We start from the raw sequence: 21,615 nt of genomic DNA on the forward strand, positions 1-21,615 counted from the left end.
GAGAACTGGGAAAGTTCCAGAAGACCGAAAGACAGCTAATATTGTGCCAGTTGTTATAAAAGGAAGTTGGACCTAGACAAAGACAGAGTAATCCGGACCTGTTTGATCTTAAAATGTCTAAATTTAGTAGCTGCTGTTCGACATCCTCCTGAGGTTCTTTCCTTTCCACTAGTGTGTTATATGATATAACTATATCATCAGTGTTTTTTTCCTAATATAGAACAGAAGAATTTTGTGAACACTTCTGTCTTTTCTGCACTATTATTGATACTTCTACCATTTCCATCTTATAATGGACCAGTACCATTGTTAGGATTCTTTTTGATCCTAATATATTTAAAACGCTCCTCCTTATTGTCCTTAATTCTGCTGACCATTTCTCCTTTTGTCCCTTTCTTCTCTTATCAGTTTTCTATAATTGTTAGCGTCTGATTTATGTTCATTACTATTAACTTCCCCTTCCTTCCATTTGTTTATATTTATTTTGTATACCTGCCTTCACGTCCCCTCTAAATCAGTAATTTTAAATAGTACAGCCCGTCTTCCTCAGTTGTGGGATTGTGGCTTTTGGGAATCTAGAAAAGTGTTGTTAATTCCCAAATATCATTCACATTTTTCTGATTCTTCCTCCCAGCTGATTTGGCTAATAATTGTTTCCAGCTTTGTAAAACTGGTTCCTTTTAAAGCATCAAGTATGTGTATCACTGGTCTGTAGTTTATTCTGCTTCCACATTATAAATGTAATCAACTTATGATCACTTGTTCCTAAGCTACTGTATATTTTTAGTTCTGCGATCAGTTCCTCTTTATCTATCAAGACAAGGTCTAATATAGAATTCCCCCATGTTGGATGCAACACTTTTTGAAATAGGACATTCTCATCTATAATGTTTAGAAATTCCAAGGATGTTTCAATACTGACAGTATGAGACCTCCAGCAGATGTCACTGAAATTCAAGTCCCCTGTGATTGCATAACATTTTTTCCCTATACTTTATAGATAGGTGCGAAAGGAGACAATCATCCTGTACTATAATGTGATTTGTGGGTCTGTAGCAGACACCACTAATACCCCATGTTGTGCTTTATTCTGTTAGGACATTGATCAGGGTGGGTTTGATGTAAATCAAATTGATTTAAATCACTAGTCAGGAAGGCTCGATTTAATCATGGATTTCTACATAAAAGTTCATTCTTGTTGGGTGTTTTAACCTTAATACATATTCTTTACAACTCAGAGATAGATGTAGGTTTCATTTTTAGAAGGTACACGCTATACATTTTTAAGCAGTGATTTATTTTGAAAACTTTTCTGATTAGTTTTACATCTATATCAGAAAATGAATGATTGTTTGGTTATTTCATTTACCAAAGGTAATTGAAGCAGATATTTTATGAAGTCATTGGGAGGTGAACTATCTCCAATTCAACAGGTTAATCAGTAATATTTGGAGGATTTTTCTTACCATGCTGTATTAGGAGGAGAACATCACCAGACAGACATTTAAATTGTTTTAATTAAAACAACAATATTATGTATTTTGGATTTTTTTTCTTCAACCGCAAACATATAATATTTTAACAAAACAAGCATATGAATTTTTGAATTTAGTTAAACATTCAAGTTTTTTAAAATCTGGTTTGTTTTTGTTAAAATGGTTTTTAACTAAAATAGTTAAATGAAATATTTAAAAAAAGACCAAATTAAAATTGACTGTCAGCCAGGTCAACATGAGAAACTTAAAATATTGGCTTCTGCAGCTAACTATCATCTTCACCTTCATTTTCCTGTTTGTTCATAATCTGGAAAAGAAAAAAAAGCTTTCCTGCTTTTTCAGGTCCCAAACGATTTCTAAATTTGGAATGAATTAGTCCAAAGGAAGAAAACATTATTTCTACACCGGCAGAAGAAGCTACTGCTATTTAAAAGTGAGATTATCACTTCAACAGTCTCTGAATCCAAGTGCTTAAGTGACTTCCACCAGTTCACTGGTGTGACTTTCTTTAAAATATCATCAGCAAATATATATTTCTTGAATGGTTCATATTCCCAAACTGGGTCTCTTTTACGGCCTGCTGCCATTATAGGTTTTCCCTTCCAGTGAGATAATGGTATGGTAGATCTCAAATCAATGAAGGCTATACTCAGAAAGACCTCAAGGCTTCTGGAATATGCTGCTCAAACGGTTTCACTTTTTTTTATACTGCCTGTCCCTCCCTTCTCACATTTATCTCCAGACTTCTCCTTGTTCAGATCTATTCCACTCCCAACAATCTTCTATTCATTGAACGTTTTGAAACTTTGCACTTTTAGAGAGAGGTAAGGGATTGTCTCTTTGTCCCTCTGCAAATTTGTATACAATAGGGTTGAGGGCTGTTATTTCTCACCTCTATTTATTTATTTATTTATTTATTTATTTATTTAAAATATTTTTGCTGTTAACAAGCATGTTATCTCTGGAGGCACGAATCCACAGTTTGAGAACTGTAAAACTAAGTATCTCTGATGGTATCTTCTAGACTGAGCATCGAGTCCCATTGTGTAGATAGAAAGATTAACTTAAATAATCTATACAGAAGCCCCTGGAACCCTATAAGATTGGGTCCCTAATTCATGAACTATTGGAACTCATTTACAAAACTTTTTTTAAACATTACATGAATATGTTGTCTCATACTATAGAATTAGAATTTATAATCCCTATTCCATGATAAAACTATCTTTAGATAAGATGCTTTTTGAGGAAAAAATCCTATCAGAAAAATCTGTTCAAATACAAAATTTTTTTTTTAAATCATTGATTTTTATCCACCCTGACATTGATCCATAAGCATCCAAGATCATTTTCTTCTGAGTTATCAGTGACTCTGAAACAGGTAATTCCTTTTTTGACATAGAGTGCCACTCCCCTTCCGCTTTTGCCCACTCAGGCCTTTTCTAGGTATGTTATAACCATTGATTTTAACATTCCAATCATGGGAATCATCCCAGAAGGTTTCAGTAATACCAAATAGATTGAATTTATGCTCATAAATGAGCAATTCTAGTTCCTGTTGTTTATTACACAGGCTTCTAGCACTGGTGTATAGGCAAGGCAACTTCTTCTCTTCATGTCCTTTGGTTCCTTGATTAATTTTGTTCTCAACATCTTGATTTTTGTGTTAAATGAGTGCTCATATTTTCGCTTTTTTTGCCCTCTCCTTTTGTTACTCGTTTAATTTCCTGTTGACTACTCTAGCTAGCCTGTCCTAGAGGAGATTGTCCTGAGGTGGAGGCCATACAGGCCCTCTCACATAGAAAGTGTACCAATGTTTCCATCACTGCTCACTTATTCAGCAGTTCACTTCTAGAATCTTAGGCCTTCTAGCTTCCTTCTGTCATGCGACAGGAAGGATCTCAAAGATTGCTTAGACGTTATTCTTCACTATGTTTCCGAGTTTCACTTAACTCATCTTTGATCTGCAAGATATTCCTCAATACAGTGTCATTATTGCCAGTATGAATCATGACCAATAGATTGTTGCATGTTCACTTCAGAAGCCTATCTAATCTTAGAATGATGTCTCATGTCTTGATTCTGGGAAGACAGCACACCATGTTGTCTGCCTGCCTGCCCCGGTAGAATGTTCTTTCTATTCTTGTGCGTATTGAATCCCCAACAAGCGGCTTCTGTCTTCCTTGGACACTTTGAGAACTCTTTGGGCAAATTTGATTTGCTTAGCGTTTGGGTCAAGCTTCCATCCACATGTGTCCCATACATCTTGCCGTTCCCTTGGACCAGCTTGATCTTGAGAGAGATCTTCCAAAGTTTCTGCGTTGAGGACCTGGTATCAATCGGAAACTGTTGGCTGTGTGGAGTTCCTCCTGGTCCTCTTCTTTGTGGAGGCCACAGCCTACTCACCCTCATCTCTCTCATTGTGACCTCTTGCCTCTTGTGGTTATGAATAAGGCTTCATGTCTGTCATGGAAGTCATGGATTCTGTACCTCCCATTGGCTGTAGTTTCTGGCCAATGGGAGTTGCTGAGCCGGCGCTTATGGCAGGAGCCCCCCCTGGCCACCTCACCCCCTAGAAGCTGCAGGCTACCGGTTGGAGCCGAGATTCTGCCAGCCCCGCCAACCTCTTCTTCCTCCCGCCCAGCCCCCCAAGCACCAGCAGCAGTCCTGGGCTGCGCACTGCCCCCTCCCCCAGCAGAAGTCCCAGGCTGCGCACCTCAGGGCTGGGGCAGAGGGTAGGGTTGTGGGATGGCGCTTCAGGGGCGGCTCCCCGGCTCCCACTGGCATGTCCCTCTCACTCTGTCATGCAGAGTCTTAACACAGTCTTACATTCTCTTGTATCAACAGATCAGTGCACCAACTAATCTATCACATAGTCAATCCATTTCAAAGTTATTCTGATTTGACACTGCTGAGATCACTGTTAACACTTTGTGTTCAGCTTGGACAACAGAAAGGAAAGCTAGCATATTTAGTGACAAATAGTTGTATTTTTAAAATTCCTTCATTTTCAGTAATCTGTGGTGCAGTCTTGGTAATGTAGGTTATTACTGTTTGGAGTCTGAGCCTGCAAACACCTATGCATGTGCTTATTTTCACTTGCATGAGCAGTCCCAGTGGCATCTCTGCAGCTGCTTGTGTAAGTAAAGCTAAGTACATATGTAAACGTTTGCAGGGTTGGAGCCTTAAAAAAGATATTTGTGCCCACAATGTGCTGGGTGCCTTCGAAACACATAGGAAGATGGTCTCTGCCAAGAATCTACAGTCTGAAAAGACCAAGAGATATGAAGGAAAGGGGAAAGAGAGTTTAGCTTAAAAACACTGCAATCATGACTTGTTAGTTACCTGTTTGTTCTCTTGTTGGTTAAGAAATGTGTGTGTCTGCAGCATCTGATTCTTATGTTATCAGGTTTCAGAGTAGCAGCCATGTTAGTCTGTATTCGCAAAAAGAAAAGGAGTACTTGTAGCACCTAGAGGTTATCAGGTGATTAGTTTGACATCTGTAGTATGCAAGGTCCTGGAAAAAATTTTGAAGGAGAAATTAATTAAGGACATTGAAGTCAATGGTAAATGGGACAAAATACAACATGGTTTTACAAAAGGTAGATCGTGCCAAACCAACCTAATCTCCTTTTTTGAAATCTCCTTTTTTGAAAAAGTAACAGATTTTTTAGATAAAGGAAATGCAGTGGATCTAATTTACCTAGATTTCAGTAAGGCATTTGATACCGTGCCACATGGGGAATTATTAGTTAAATTGGAGAAGATGGGGATCAATATGAACATCAAAAGGTGGATAAGGAATTGGTTAAAGGGGAGACTGCAACGGGTCCTACTGAAAGGCGAACTGTCAGGTTGGAGGGAGGTTACCAGTGGAGTTCCTCAGGGATCGGTTTTGGGACCAATCTTATTTAATCTTTTTATTACTGACCTTGGCACAAAAAGTGGGAGTGTGCTAATAAAGTTTGCAGATGATACAAAGCTGGGAGGTATTGCCAATTCGGAGAAGGATCGGGACATTATACAGGAGGATCTGGATGACCTTGTAAACTGGAGTAATAGTAATAAGATGAAATTTAATAGTGAGAAGTGTAAGGTTATGCATTTAGGGATTAATAACAAGAATTTTAGTTATAAGCTGGGGACACATCAATTAGAAGTAACGGAAGAGGAGAAGGACCTTGGAGTATTGGTTGATCATAGGATGAGTATGAGCTGCCAATGTGATATGGCTGTGAAAAAAGCTAATGCGGTTTTGGGATGCATCAGGAGAGGCATTTCCAGTAGGGATAAGGAGGTTTTAGTACCATTATACAAGGCACTGGTGAGACCTCACCTAGAATACTGTGTGCAGTTCTGGTCTCCCATGTTTAAAAAGGATGAATTCAAACTGGAGCAGGTACAGAGAAGGGCTACTAGGATGATCCGAGGAATGGAAAACTTGTCTTATGAAAGGAGACTTAAGGAGCTTGGCTTGTTTAGCCTAACTAAAAGAAGGTTGAGGGGAGATATGATTGCTCTCTATAAATATATCAGAGGGATAAATACAGGAGAGGGAGAGGAATTATTTCAGCTCAGCACCAATGTGGACACAAGAACAAATGGGTCTAAACTGGCCACCAGGAAGTTTAGACTTGAAATCAGACGAAGGTTTTTAACCATCAGAGAAGTGAAGTTTTGGAATAGCCTTCCAAGGGAAGCAGTGGGGGCAAAAGATCTATCTGGTTTTAAGATTCTACTCGATAAGTTTATGGAGGAGATGGTATGATGGGATAATGGGATTTTGGTAAGTAATTGATCTTTCAATATTCAGGGTAAATAGGCCAAATCCCCTGAGATGGGATATTAGATGGATGGGATCTGAGTTACCCAGTAAAGAATTTTCTGTAGTATCTGGCTGGTGAATCTTGCCCATATGCTCAGGGTTTAGCTGATTGCCATATTTGGGGTTGGGAAGGAATTTTCCCCCAGGGCAGATTGGAGAGGCCCTGGAGGTTTTTCGCCTTCCTCTGTAGCATGGGGCATGGTTGACTTGAGGGAGGCTTCTCTGCTCCTTGAAGTCTTTAAACCATGATTTAAGGACTTCAATAGCTCAGACATAGGTGAGGTTTTTCATAGGAGTGGGTGGGTGAGATTCTGTGTCCTGTGCTGTGCAGGAGGTCGGACTAGATGATCAGAATGGTCCCTTCTGACCTTAGAATCTATGAATCTATTAGCATATTTTTATAAAATCATAGAGCGTGCAATGTCACACATGGGGACACTATGTAAGTGGCAATATCACTTGTTTTCACAGAGTTAAAGATCCTGTAACATTCAGATATGCCTCCGCCATTATTTCAGTGAGTACGCTATAGTCATTACACTGGGGAGGAAATGAAGCTGGTGGTGTTCAAATTCCTGGGGTTTACAGCAGCTTCTCCTGTCTCTAAAGTGGGATTTTAGTGGCAGACTTGTTAGGTATGGGGATCTGCTGTTCAGGTATTAACAGAGAAGGACATGATCACTTCTGCTTGCTTGTGTGTTTCAAGGATGCTCTCAGAGTATCAATTTATGCATTTGATATGTTTAGATTTTATGCTGTGTTCTTGATCAAGCCCACTAAGTATAATACTGAAAGGAAGAAAATTAACTTCAGATATAGTTTAAAGGGAAGTGACCGATCTTGGCTGTATGCTTTATGTTTCAGAGTGAGTTTCTATATGTAGAACTGCCCCCTTATCTCTGGGGCTCTGCTCTCTGAGCTCTCCTGGTAAGAGCTTTGCCTCATCTTTAAACCTACCCCATCCTCCAAGGGTTTGCTGATATGCTCACTTGGTTTAGCTGGGGTGTCATCTTGTAGCTGAAACCTGTGAGGTTTTACCAGACCCCTACATCTACCTAACATCTGAACTGCCCTTACTTCTGAAGCAAGACTTGAGATGCAGAATCCAAAGCATAGGAAGTGGAGCTGGCTTTCCTATGTGACTGGAATAAAATCACTAGTCATGCTGGCAGTAAGGTGGGCACTCATGTCCCATTGCTGATTCTTGCCCAACCCTAGTGATTTGCTGAAACCTTAATTACTTACGAGCCTTCTCCTCAGTGGTTGCACTTTTAGTGTGCCCTGGAATTACCTACGGTCAAACAGTTTGTATTTTCAGAGCCTAGCCAAAGTGCTCAGGCCTCTCTGCAACAGATTTCAGTTTTCCAGAGTCAATAAATATCTCTGGGAGGAGGTGGGTATTTGAAGGTTGGTTTCTTCAAGTGTGGAGAAATGGACCAAGAAAGCCAGAGCCTGTGGTGTTAGAGGTTAGTGTTTGGGCATTTGAATAGGGGCTGCAGAGGGTTAATGGGAGCACGAGTAAATTCTTATGGCTATGGAAAGTTCCAGAAAGCTATTGGGAGAGGTGGTGATGATAGAAAAGAAAACAATTGGGTGGCATTTTAAATAGGAAAAATCAAAGAGAATTTCTTGGTGATCATTTGTAAATATCATTCTTAGAAACCCTCATGATAAACTGTTGCTTAAGAATTCGGCCTTTTTGCTAACTGAGAAGCAATGTCAACAAGCTGGAAAGTTATTGCTTGTCCCAAATCCAGTCACTGGAACAACCCTCTGAAGTCTGATCAGTGCTTTTTCTTTTTAGGTGGATTCTGAAGAACCTGTTTTTGAGGCAGTTATAAATTGGGTGAAACACTCAAAAAAGGAACGGGAGGACTCCTTGCCAGAGCTGCTGCAGTACGTGCGCATGCCGCTTCTTACCCCCCGCTACATCACAGATGTCATAGACACTGAGGTATAAACAGCACAGTGATCATACCCCAACTAAAACTTGGGGCGGGAGCGGTCTGGGGGCGCTGTGGGCTCTGGGGGGGAGCGGGTGGCGGCATGTTGTCCAGGACCTGTGCAGGGTGGGTAGGGTTGGCGGGGCTGGCAGGCTCCCGGCCCCGACTAGCATGTCCCTGCAGCTCCTAGGGGGAGGGGCGGCCAGGGGGGCTCTGCGTGCTGCTCCCGCCACAAGCGCTGGCTCCGCAGCTCCCATTGGCCGGGAACCCCAAGGTGCCGTGCCTGTGGGCATAGGCAGTGTGCAGAGCCCCCTGGCCCCTCTGCCTAGGAGCTGCAGGGACATGCCAGTGGGAGCAGGGGAGCCCCCTCTCCCCCCGAGGTAAGCACCGCCCTGCACTCCAAGCCCCAGCCCTGAGCTCCCTCCCACACACCCAAACTGCTGCTGCTGGCCCAGGGGCTGCCCGTAGTTGAACTGGTTTAAATATTGCTTAAATTGGTTTATCTTAGTTTGGTAATTTACTCCGTCTTGTTTGTTCTTCCACAGTTAGGGAGCCCTGCAGTATCTAGCACTGTGCAGGTTTTTGGCCTTTTTTTGTCTGTAGCACTTGCAGCTTTTCTCTGTTGCCAGCAGGTCATCATGCAAGTCAGAATTCTATTGTCATTTAAATCCAGTGGAACTGGTTCTAATATGATTGTTTCTAGGGAATTTAAAACAAATCAAACATACAACATATGCATGTTTTCCCCCAGCCTTTTATACGGTGCAGTTTGCAGTGCAGAGACCTTGTAGATGAAGCTAAGAAATTCCACCTAAGGCCTGAGCTCCGGAGTCAGATGCAGGGACCCAGGACCAGAGCACGTCTAGGTGAGCAACAAAGGAAAGGACACTCAGGAGATTCTCTGGGACATTGCCAGGTATTGTATTTAGATGCTGTCTAGTGCCTTCTGACTGATGATCTCAGTGCTTCACAGATACTAATGAGCTAACTCTCACAATCCTTTGGGAAACAAGTAATACTCCCATTGTACAGAGGGGGAAACTGAGAGAGAGAGAATGGAAGTGATTTGACTCAGAACAAACAGTAAATTTGTGGCAGAGCTGTTAATAGTGACCAGATCGCCTTAAATTCCGGTCCTGTAGAAAGATAGTTTCTTTCTACCCATTTACCAGGATCATTAAAAACACCAGGGAGGTAGGAAGTGAAGAGATACTTCAGTGTTAAAGAGCAAAAATAAGCCTTTTGCCTCTCTTTGACACATGCTTTAGCAAACCCCCTTCTTATTTGAAGGTATGATCTGCCTTTCTGACAGGTCTGCATAGTTGAGCTCAGTTGATTGCAACGTAGTTAGAGGTCAGTTGCTCTTGGCCTGCAGATGCAGCATGCCAGCCCTTTTGCAGGGGAAAAATGCTTTTCATCTCTCTTGACAACTCCCACCCTGGAACTATTATTATCTAGTCTGACCTCCTGCATAACACACAGGCCATAGAATTTCACCCAGTTAACCTTGTATTCAGCCCAGTAACTTCTAGATGAGCCAGAGCAGATCTTTTAGACTCATATCTTGAGTCTATAAGATCATCAGATTTTCAGTAAAAGACATTCTAATCTTGGCTTAAAGACTTCAAGTGCTGGAGAATCCACCACATCCCTAGGTAAATTGCTCCACTGGTTAATTATCTGCATGGGCACGTGCATGCTTGATTGCTTGTGTCGGTGCTGCGTGTACTGACCAGGAGTGCTTGTACTGATGCAAAGTGCACTGCACCACAGGAAGTTATCCCAGTGTGCCACATACCACTGTCTAGTGCAATCTCTTTTGGGAAGTTTTTGCAGTGTGTTGTGGGATAGAAATGACTCAGCCAGGGACTTAGGTTCTCAACATGCAACCGTCTCCATCCCATAATGCCATCCATATCCATAATTTAAAAAAAAAAAAAAAAGTCACAAACACATGCAACAGTTTTCGGTGTCGCCATCTCTGACAGAAGCATGGTGCCCATAGAGCTCTGCACTATTCTAATGAACATTTCAAATACAGGACGGTTGATTCTCCTGTATTTACAGACCCACGAGAAGTATCATAACAACCAGGGATATAGCTGAGGGACATAGCGAAAAAGAATTCCTGGTTGTTGGTGGCATTCACAGAGCAGCTGAAGACGGTGGAGTGCTGCTTCTGGGCCTGAGAAACAAGCACTGACTGGTGGGTTAGCATGGTTGAGGAGGAAGAAAGTCTCAGGGAAGGAGAACATCCAACTGGAGCAGAAAGAAATGATCCCATAGTTGGGACCCTCCTTCTGGATGATGTCGTGGTATCCTCTTCCACTGAAGACACCTCTCCATGGGAGGGAACTCCAGTTATTAGGAAGAGACAGGTAATAGTTATGGGAGATTCGGTCATTAGAAACATAGATACCTTGGTTTGTGATGACCAGAAGAACCATATGGTGACTTGCATGCCTGGTGTGAAGGTTGTGGATCTCTTGACACATCTAGATAGACTTGTATGTAGTGCTGCGGGGAGCCAGTGTCGTATTACATGTAGGTACCAATGACATAGGGAAGGATAGGAGTGGGGTCCAAATTTCGGTTGCTAGGTAAGAGATTGAAGTCTAGGACCTCCAAGGTAGTATTCTCTGAAATGCTTCCAGTTCCATGCACAGACAGAACTGCAGGGTCTCAATGCATGGATTAGATGATGGTATATGGAGGAGGGGTTTAGATGAATTAGGAACTGGGTCACCATTGGGAAAGGGGATCCTATACAGGAAGGATAGGCTCCACCTAAAACAAAATGGAACCAGATTGCTAAAATTAAAATTAGACTTAAAATTAAATAGATCGTAGAGCAGTTTTTAAACTAAGGGCTGGGGGAAAGCAGACAGGTGCGGAAGAGCACGTGGTTCGGACAGAGACATCCCTTAGGGGAGGATCTATTACTAGAGATTCTCTACGACCTAGTAAGGAGAAGAGGATGGAAGATGATAAAACGTGGGTAGCATCTGATGAGAAACAGTCATAAGAGTCCCATTCAATTACATCATTTAAGGCAGACAGCTGAAAAGTGACAATTTTTTTTAAGTGCTCATATACAAATGCTAGAAGTCTAAATAATAAGATGGGTGGACTAGAGTGCCTCGTATTAAATGAGGATATTGATATAATAGGCATCAGAGAAACTTGGTGGAATGAGGATAATCAGTGGGACACAGTAATACCAGGGTACAAAATATATCACAAGGACAGAATGTGTGTCCTTGTGTTCTGATGTGCAGAAAGAATAGCAAATATGGCGGGCAACCAGCTTGACTTAACAGACAAATTTTCAGGGAACTTAAACACAGAAAGGAAGCTTACAAAAACTGGAAACTTGGACAGATGACAAGGGAGAGTATAAAAATATTACTCGAGCATGCAGGGGTGTAATCAGGAAGGCCAAAGCACAATTGGAATTGCAACTAGCAAAGGATATGATGGGTAACAAGAAGGGTTTCTACAGGTGTGTTAGCAACAGGAAGGTGGCCAGGGAAAGTGTGGGACCCTCACTGAATGGGGGAGGCAACCTAGTGACAGATGCTGTAGAAAAAGCTGATGTACTCAATGCTTTTTCTGCCTCGGTCTTCACAGACAAGATCAGCTCCCAGACTGCTGCACGGAACAGCACAGTATGGGGAGGAGGTGAGCAGCCCTCAGTGGTGAAAATACGGGTGAAGGAGTATTTAGAAAAGCTGGACATGCACAAGTCCATGGGTACAGATCTAATGCATCTGAGGATGCTGGGGAAGTTGGCTGATGTGATTGCAGAGCCATTGGCCATTATCTTTGAAAACTTGTGGCGATTGGAGAGGTCCTGGACAATTGGAAGAAGGCAAATTTAGTGCCCATCTTTTTAAAAGGGAAGAAGGAGATTCTGGGGAACTTCAGTCCCCGGAGACGACATGGAGCAGGTCCTCGAGGAATCCATTTTGAATCACTTGGAGGAGAGAAAGGTGATCAGGAATAGTTAACATGGATTCACCAAGAGCAAGTCGTGCCTGACCAACCTGATTGCCTTCTATGATGAGATAACTGGCTCTGGGGCTGTGCGGGAAACGGTGGATGTGATATACCTTGACTTTAGCAAAGTTTTTGATATGGTCTCCCAAAGTATTTTTGCCAGCAAATTAAAAAAGTATGGATTGGATGAATGGACTATAAGGTGGATAGAAAGCTGGCTAGATCGTCGGGCTCAATGGATAGTGGTCAATGGCTCGATGTCTAGTTGGCAGCTGGTATCTAGCAGAGTGCCCCAGGGGTTGGGTTTGTTCAATATCTTCATTAAAGGTCTGGATGATGGAATGGATAGCACCCTCAGCAAGTTCGCAGATGACACTAAGATTGGGGGAGAAGTAGATACGCTGGAAGGTAGGGATAGGGTCCAGAGTGGTCTAGACAAATTGTAGGATTGGGCCAAAAGAAATCTGATGAGGTTCAACAAGCACAAGTGCAAAGTCCTGCACTTAGGACAGAAGAATTCCCTGCACCGCTACAGGCTGGGGACTGACTGGCTACGCAGCAGTTCTGCAGAGAAGGACCTGGGGATTACAGTGGACGAGAAGCTGGATATGAGTCAACACTGTGCCTTGTTGCCATGAAGGCTAATGGCATATTGGGCTGCATTAGTAGGAGCATTGCCAGCAGATGGAGGGAAGTGATTATTCCCCTCTATTCAGCACTGTTGAGGCCACATCTGGAGTATTGCGTCCAGTTTTGGGCCTCCCACTACAGAAAGGATGTGGACATATTGGAGAGAACCCAGTGGAGGGCAACAAAAATGATTAGGGGGCTGGGGCACATGACTTACGAGGAGAGGCTGAGGGCATTGGGCTTAGTCAGTCTGTGGAACAGAAGAATGAGGGGGGATTTGATAGCAGCCTTCAACTACCTGAAGGGGGTTCCAAAGAGGATGGAGCTAGACTGTTTTCAGTGGTGACAGATGACAGAACAAGGAGCAATGATTTCAAGTTTCAGTGGGGGAGATCTAGGTTGGATATTAGAAAAAACTATTTCACTAGTAGGGTGGTGAAGCGCTGGAATGGGTTATCTATGGAAGTGGTGGAATCTCCCTCCTTAGAGGTTTTTAAGGTCCATCTTGACAAAGCCCTGGCTGGGATGATTTAGCTGGGGTTGGTCCTGCTTTGAGCAGGGTGTTGGACTAGATGACTTCCTGAGGTCTCTTCCAACTCTAAACTTCTATGATTTTATGACTCGGACCCTCCAGCCCTGCAGGGTCCTGGGATCCTGGGTCTGAGCCGTAGGTTCGCATATATGCAGTGTGTATGCAAGGGGGGTTTGGCTTGAGCCTTGCCTTAGACCTGGGCTTAAATTGCTGTGTAGACATACCCTCAGAGAAGAGGCAGAAATCAGACAGAAACAAGAGAGAGCTCTATAGAGCTTTGGGTTATAATACATGCTTCAAAATCATTTGCTTGTTTACATAGTTTTAAGGTGACTGCAAAGGAAAGAAATATTTTGATTTTTTTTTTCCTTCTCTTTGATGTGGAAGGAAGGATTAGGCAGAATATTTAGGATTTTTTCTTTTCAGGGCTTGGCTATTCCTGTTTTACTTGGCAGTATTATGGAAAACTGGGGAAGTAGTAGGATGATGATATTACGAGTAGCAAGGAGGTGAAACTGGGCAACTGAGTGGGGGAAGAGATTTTGAAACAATTACACTGTTCTTTGATGTATTTATTTACTTAAACTCCTGACAAACATTGGAGGGAAAATAAGTTTCCTTGTTAAAGATCCAGCACTGCTCCCCTTTAAGTAGGGGCTTAACAGGCTCCCATTCCAGTAGTTTGGGCCTTCAAGAGACCTCCAGAAAAAACAGAAGAGGAAATGTGATATTCTTGATATTTCTAAGCTAAACAGAACAGGCAGGAAAAATCCTTTCAAGCCTTCCTTATACATGATAAGGAAGCAAAAAGGGCACTGAATTCTTTTCTTTCCTTTATAGGAGAAATATTCAACACAATTAACTTCATGGTCACGTGAAAATGACTTTATTTGGATTTTAATATTTTCAGAAAAAATTCTTCCCCCAAATCATCCCTTCTACCTTTAATTATGAGTATTTTGTAGCTGATTTGCTTCTTTCCATCAGGATAGGTCTCCCACTGTGCTTCAGTGGGGTAGCTAGGTAGGTACAGCAGCAACTGTGGTTGCATGAGGGGGGTATAGGGCATTCACAGTGAAATGGTGAATGAGGGAGGGTGCTCTCTCTGGCCTGCATCTGAGGGGTAGCTTAGATGATGAGAAAGGAGAACCATTCTTGTGAGAATAAGCTAGGAGGAGCATGCACCCTCCACCAGCTGCTTTGAGGTGTGGGGAAGGCTGAATATTGTCTGTTTGGAACGGGGAGAGAGACAGAGCAGTGACAATATTCAGTTAAAGAGGCAGCTGTGCCCCATCATTCCTGGCACAGACTATCCCTCCAGGATGGATCCAAAAGCTTCACTAAAGGTGACCCTTTGGTGGCAGAGGAATTAACTTGACTCTGGTCTTTTTTTCTACAGGGGCTAACGAGGTTCTGCTAGTGATTGGAGGCTTTGGTAGTCAGCAGTCACCTATTGACGTGGTGGAAAAATATGACCCAAAGACTCAGGAGTGGAGTTTCTTGCCAGTAAGGAATCATCTGCTTTACCACATTTTTCACCACCAGTGGGTCCTGCAAATGTAATGGATCAAAATACCGATAGGCCTAAACATTCTGATAAGGGGATAATTGCTTAGTGTTCCTCGTATGGACTGTCCATTCTCTTCCGCTTAGAATTGGAGCTTTATGTTCAGAGGGACTGCTGAGATTTAAATGTTGCCAGAAATGTTAATGATTCACCATTCTTCCTCTGCTTGCCTGAGATGTGCACTGGTGTCCCAACTCAGTACCAAGTACTCTTTTAGGTGAGATACTAAATTTAGATCCCAAGCTCTTAATGGCGGTTAAAAATTCCCCTGAAACTTTTTGCAAGGGTTTGTATGAGTTTCTGTGTTCTGGCCAGATTCCAGCTTGGGTGATTGTAATCTACTTCCTTAAATTACGACTGAAGTTAGATTCAGTATTCTCCATTTCCTCTCTTAAGCTGTTGTGTAGTGTTGCTATTAGCTGTTAAACAGCTGCCAAGTTCTATCCAGAGGATGCTGTATTTCAGTGGTGAAATAAACAGTATATAGTTTATACTTTATATAGTTTATACACAGTAATGTATAAACAGTGTATAATAAATGAGTGAAGTTGGTAGAGCACAGTAAGATCTGTGGAGGAAAAATGTCACTGATGGTCATTAGTCTTAATATTGATAACATAGACACATCATGACAGGTTTCAGAGTAGCAGCCGTGTTAGTCTGTATTCGCAAAAAGAAAAGCAGTACTTGTGGCACCTTAGAGACTAACCAATTTATTAGAGCATAAGCTTTCGTGAGCTACAGCTCACTTCATCGGATGTGCCAGGTGTCTGCGGGGGAGGAAGGACAGCCTCCCAGGCCCGGAGCTCAGGGGCTGGGCAAGACAATGCCACGGGCCATATGATCACCAACAGCAAGAACGCCAGAGATCTGGGCACCAATGCCACTGTTCCACTCTGTCAACACCTTCCCAACCCCCACCACCTCACAATCAGTTTTGAAGCCTTGGTGAAGGGTATAGAAGACTTTCCACCCACTCCAGCGCTCATATTACCTACCCATATTTTTCGGTACCATTTGCTACTTTTTTACCACAAATGGCAGAACATTACTACCGACAAATGGGCCCTAGAGGTCATCAGAATGGGCTACTCCATTCCCTTCCTATCCATACCCGCCACCCACCCTGTCCCTCTTCAGGAACCCCTCTCACGACCACTTGCTCTACCAAGAGGTACAACATCTCCTGCAAATAGGAGCAGTGGAGACAGTGCCCAACCAGCACAAAGGAAAGGGGTTTTACTCCCGTTATTTTTTTAACAGAAAAGAAAAATGGAGGATGGCAGCCTATTCTCGACCTCAGATGACTCAACAAGTTCATCAAAAAGCAAAAATTCAAAATGGTTACCCTCACAACCATAATTCCAGCACTGGAGCAGGGAGATTGGTTTTCAGCCCTCAACCTGCAGGACGCCTATTTTCATGTAACTATACATCCTGCCCACAGGCGTTTTCTCCACTTTGTTCTGGGCTCACAGCACTACCAGTACAGAGTTCTGTCCTTTGGCCTCTCAATAGCTCCCCGTGTCTTTTCCAAAATTCTCGCGGTGGTAATGGCTCACCTAAGGAAAAAAGGAGTCATAATTTTTCCTTACCTGGATGATTGCCTCCTCAAATTGTGGAGTCTCGAGGAGGCCATTTGATCCACACAGATGACAGTCAACTTTTTCCAGGGTCTTGGCCTACAAATAAATGAAAACAAATCCACATTGATTCCTACCCAACAACTGGAGTTCATAGGTGCACACCTCGATTCATTAACGGAACTCGCATCTCTCCCACTCGACAGATTCAACACCATAAGAAATTTGATCGCCAGGTTGCGGAACAGCCCTCAGGTCACTGCCTGAGACTTCCTGCAACTTCTGGGCCATATGGCCTCTTGTACTTTTGTGGTCAGAGAAACACACCTCTACATGCGGTGTTTCCAAGGCTGGATGACCACTGTCTACAGACCAAATGTACACAGTCTAAACAGACTTCTATCTATCCCTACCAAAGTCAAGGACTCACTCATATGATGGACCCTTCCACACAATCTCTGATCCAGAATCTCATTCCTATAGAACTCCCCCTCCATTATAATTACTATAGACACACCCCTCACTGGCTGGGGAGCACACATGGGGTATCATACTACTCGGGGACTTTGGTTCCCTACCAAAGCTTCTTTGCACATAAACCTTCTAGAACTCTGAGCAGTGTGCAATACTTGCCTCCAATTCCTCCCCTTCATCCAAAACTAAAGCATCAGGATCATGACTGACAACATCGCCTGCATGTTTTTTATAGAGAGACAAGAGGGAGCTTGATCCCACTCTCTTTGCACCAAAGCTATGAAGCTTTGGAATTGGTGTGTCCAACTCAATATCCAGATTTCAGCTTCTTACCTATCCGGTTCTTTAAACACTACTGCGGATGAGCTCAGCAGAGCATTTCCCCTAGATCACTTACGAGAGATAAACAAGATCATATTACACAACATATTCAAAATATGGGGCTACCCGAAACTGGACTTTTTGCAACTGCAAAACCAAGTATCTGGAATCCCACTCCAGAGTGGGCCTAGGGAAACACTCCCTGGGGGACGCGTTCATGATCCAATGGAGTGGCAAATTACTGTATGCATTCCCCCCGATGCCACTTCTACACAGTGTGGCTCAAAATACAGACAGACCCTTCCAGGGTCATACTTATAGCTGCTAAGTGGCCCAGGCAGGCATGGTACCCTTTTCTTACCAGGATGTCAATTTGCCTGCTGATTCTGCTGCCCCTTCTTCCAAACCTATTATAACAGCAAAGCGGTCGACTACACCACCCCAGCCTACACCTCAAAGCATAGCTCTTCAGTGAGGAATGTGATGGGGCAAGGCCAGATGGATATAGAAAAGTAGTGGGAGATAGATATATTAGCTCCAGGATAAACAAATCCCTAGTACCAGGATAAGTTAAATGGCAGCTGCTCCAGGTCAATTAAGACACCTGGGGCCAATTAAGAACTTTCCAGAAGGCATGGAGAACACTAGGTTGACTGGGACACCTGAAGCCAATCGGGGACTGGCTGAAACTAGTTAAAAGCCTCCCAGTTAGTCAGGTGGGTGTGGATGTCAGGAGCTATGGGAGGAAGTCATGCTGTTGGAGAGAGTGAGCAATACACACCATATCAGGCACAAGGAAGGAGGCCCTGAGGTAAAGGTGAAGTGGAGCTTGAAGAAGTGGGGACTGCTGTGAGGAAGTAGCCCAGGGAATTGTACATGTCATGTTTCTAAAAGGTCAGCTACCATAGCCAATACTATTAGGGTCCCTGGGCTGGAGCCCGGAGTAGAGAGGGGGCCCGGGCTCCCCACTTTGCCCCCCACCCCCTGATTTAATCACTGAGACTGGGAGACAACAGAGACTGTGCAAGGGAGGATAACTTCTCCTAACTTCCCTCGCTGGCTTATGATGAAAATGGCTCAGTAGACTGTGACCCTTGTCTCTAGAGAGAGAAGGGTTATGTGGAGGGTCACAGTGAGCCTCTGAGGCTAGCGAAATCCGCCAGGAAACGCAGGACTCACGGAGACAAGGACAGAGCTTTGTCACAAGAACTAGACTGCTCTGAACAGGTACAAAGGGTACTTTCACATAGCAGGACACATTCCACACATACCACCTATTTTCATAAATGAACAAGATTCACGCACTGGTGCTCTGCCAAAAAAACACTCCTACTTCCGCACCTCTTCCATTAATACTTGACTACCTTTTTTAGAGCTTAAACTATCTGGACTCTCCCTCAGCTCCATCAAAGTCCATCCAGCTGCAATTATGGTGTTTCACCACAAGACTGAGGAAACTACTATCTTTGCTCATCCCATCACAAAGCAGTTCCTCAAGGGCCTCCAGTCCCTATACCCAGACATTTAAGCCACCCACTCCGCCTTGAGACCATCACTTAGTCCTAACGTGTGATGCAACAACCAATTTAACCGCTAGCGACATGTTCTCTCCTGCACCTATCTATGAAAACTGCGTTTTTAGTGGCAATTACCTCCGCCAGACATGCAGGAGAAATCAGAGTGCTCCTGGTGGATCCACCGTACACTATATTTTTTTAACGACAGAGTCACCCTTCGACTGCACCCCAAATTTCTTCCCAAGGTGCACTCAGCTTTTCACATCAGTGAACCTAGCCACTTACTTACCTTTTTCCCTAAGCCGCATACAAACACTTTTGAGTTGACAGTGCACATGCTGGATGTGCGCAAAGCTTTGTCCTTTTACTTGGATAGGACCAAACCCTTTAGGAATTCCCCAAAACGCTTTGTTTCAATTGCGGAACACTCCAGAGGTACAGCTGTCTCTAATCAGAGACTTTCCAATTGGATAGCAGGTTGCATTCACCTTTGTTATCAACTGAAGAACATGACTCCTCCAACTTCTATTAGAGCACGCTCCACCAGATCCCTGTCAACATCTGTAGCTTTCCTATGTAACGTTCCCCTTGCAGGTATTTGCAAGGCTGCCACTTGAGCTTCTGAACACATCTTTGCAAAACACTATGCTCTTATTCAGGGACCCCTAACTGATACTTGTATGGGCTGAGCTGTGCTGTGTACAGCTTTCTTATCAGTTCCGAAGTCCCTACCATCTCAAGAGACGATGCTTTTCAGTCACCTGGAGTGGAGCACCCACAGTGGAACATCTCTCGAAGAAGAGGTTACTCACAGGTACAGTAACTGAAGTTATTCGAGATGGGTGTCCCTGTGGGTGCTTCACTATCCACCCTACTCCCCTCTACTTCGGAGTTGGAGCGGTTTCCGTTATAGAGAAGGAACTAAGGAGCCTGGCCACGTACGTGTGCTATTGAGACACGACAGGCGCACGAGGCAGGCACTGTATGTATGCAGCCTGTGTGAGTACTGCTGTAAAAATCTCCCAGCAAAGGTGCAGGGGCGCACCAACACCTGGAGTGGAGCACCCACAGGGACACTCATCTCGGAAAAACGTCCCTCACTGCACAAGTGAGTAACCTCCTCTTATTAAATATTCCCCATGTAGGTACTTATAGACTATAATCCAGTCACCCCTTAACCTTCTGTTTGTTAAGCTTAATAGGTAGAGGTTTTCGAGTCTTTCATTATAAGGAATGTTTTCTAATCCTTTGATCATTTTTGTGGCTCTTTTCTGACCCCTCTTCAATTTATCCACATCTTTGTTGACTTGTGGACACCAGAACTATACACCTCCAGCAACAGTTACACTAGTGTCAAATATAGAGGTAAAAAAACTTCTTCTACTCAAGATTCCTGTTTATGCATCCAAGGATTGCATTAGCTCTTTTGGCCACAGCGTCACAGTGGGAGCTCCATGTTCAACTGATAATCCACCACCACCCCCAAATGTTTTTTCAGAGTCGCTGCTTCCCAGTATAGAGTCCTCCACCATGTAAGTATGGCCTAAGTTCTTTGTTCCTAGATGGATACGTTCGCATTTAACTGTATTAAAACACATATTGTTTGCTTGCACCAAGCTTACCAACCAATCCAGATCACTCTGAATCAATGACTAGTCCTCTTCATTATTTACCACTCTCTCAGTTCGTGTGTCATCTGCAAAACTTTATTAGTGAAGGTTTTGTTTCTTCTTCAAGTGCTTGCTCATATCCATTTTATGCTAGGTGTGTGCACGCCACATGCACTGTTGCCAGAGATTTTTCCCTTAGTGGTATCGGTTGGGCTGGCTCTACCACCCTCTGGAGTCGTGTGCGTATATGCTGATATAAGGGCACTGCCGGCCCCACACCCTCTCAGTTCCTCAGCCCAGGACGGTTTCTGGAATGATCCTTTCTTGCCTTGACAAGATTACTTCCCAGAGATTTCAGCCTCTTTCTTCATACATAGTGTATATAGTTTTTCCAAGTTGTGATAGTGTATATAGTTCCTATTGTCAAAGGACTTTTTGCCCCAGGGGCTGGGTGTGCCCTGGTCCCCAGGCTTCAAGCCTTGTGCCTCTTGTGGCAAACCTATGCCCATGCGTGACCTACAGTCAAGTGACTTAAAGTGTTTGGGGAAAACTCATGTAAAGGACAAATGCAAAATTTGTTGGGACTTCAGACCCTGCACTAAAAAGGACCTGGACATAAGACTAAAATCTATCCTCATGGAAGCTGTCCTCAGAGCTGAGCCACTTCAGTTTGGCTCCAAGTACTTTGGCATTGGTGCAAAGCACTCCCCCAGCACCGTTTTCCATTGCTGGTGCCAAGGAAGAAGCACAAAAAGCAGCACATTGAGAGAGGACACTCGCTGGTGCAGAAGAGAGACAAGTGGGGAGAGGGAGTGAGACCCATGCCAGGCCGCTCTTCTATCCCTGGTCCACGTCAGCACCATTGACTCCGCCAAAGGTGTTGAGTCTGGTGCTAGGACCTTCCTCTGATACCAGGGAACCACCGCGGTACCAATGGACTGACTGTGCCGTTGACCCTGGAGGCTTTTTAGGAGGCTAGGGACCTTCTCTCTTTCCCAGTCCCTCCAACCCCACTGGGGCACGTACCAGTTCTAGCATCTGAAAGCAGGAGGGAACAGGGTGTGTAAGGCGCCTTCCTATTACCATCCAGGGGGAAGCCCCACATTCCCTGGCATGCT

At 43.7% G+C, this 21,615-nt stretch overlaps 1 protein-coding gene across 1 annotated transcript in view; it reads left to right on the forward strand.

Annotated features, from left to right (window-relative positions):
* KLHL12 (kelch like family member 12) overlaps positions 1-21,615 on the forward strand; it is a 78,611-nt gene that overhangs the window by 27,035 nt on the left and 29,961 nt on the right. Inside the window, exons 4-6 of the mRNA XM_038379604.2 lie at positions 8,126-8,275; positions 9,016-9,130; positions 14,825-14,931. Of these exons, the coding sequence (XP_038235532.1) occupies positions 8,126-8,275; positions 9,016-9,130; positions 14,825-14,931 (372 nt within the window). The remainder of the gene's footprint in view (positions 1-8,125; positions 8,276-9,015; positions 9,131-14,824; positions 14,932-21,615) is intronic.

The sequence above is a fragment of the Dermochelys coriacea genome, chromosome 21 (assembly GCF_009764565.3).
Source record: "Dermochelys coriacea isolate rDerCor1 chromosome 21, rDerCor1.pri.v4, whole genome shotgun sequence".
In the NCBI taxonomy this organism is placed as follows: domain Eukaryota; kingdom Metazoa; phylum Chordata; order Testudines; family Dermochelyidae; genus Dermochelys; species Dermochelys coriacea.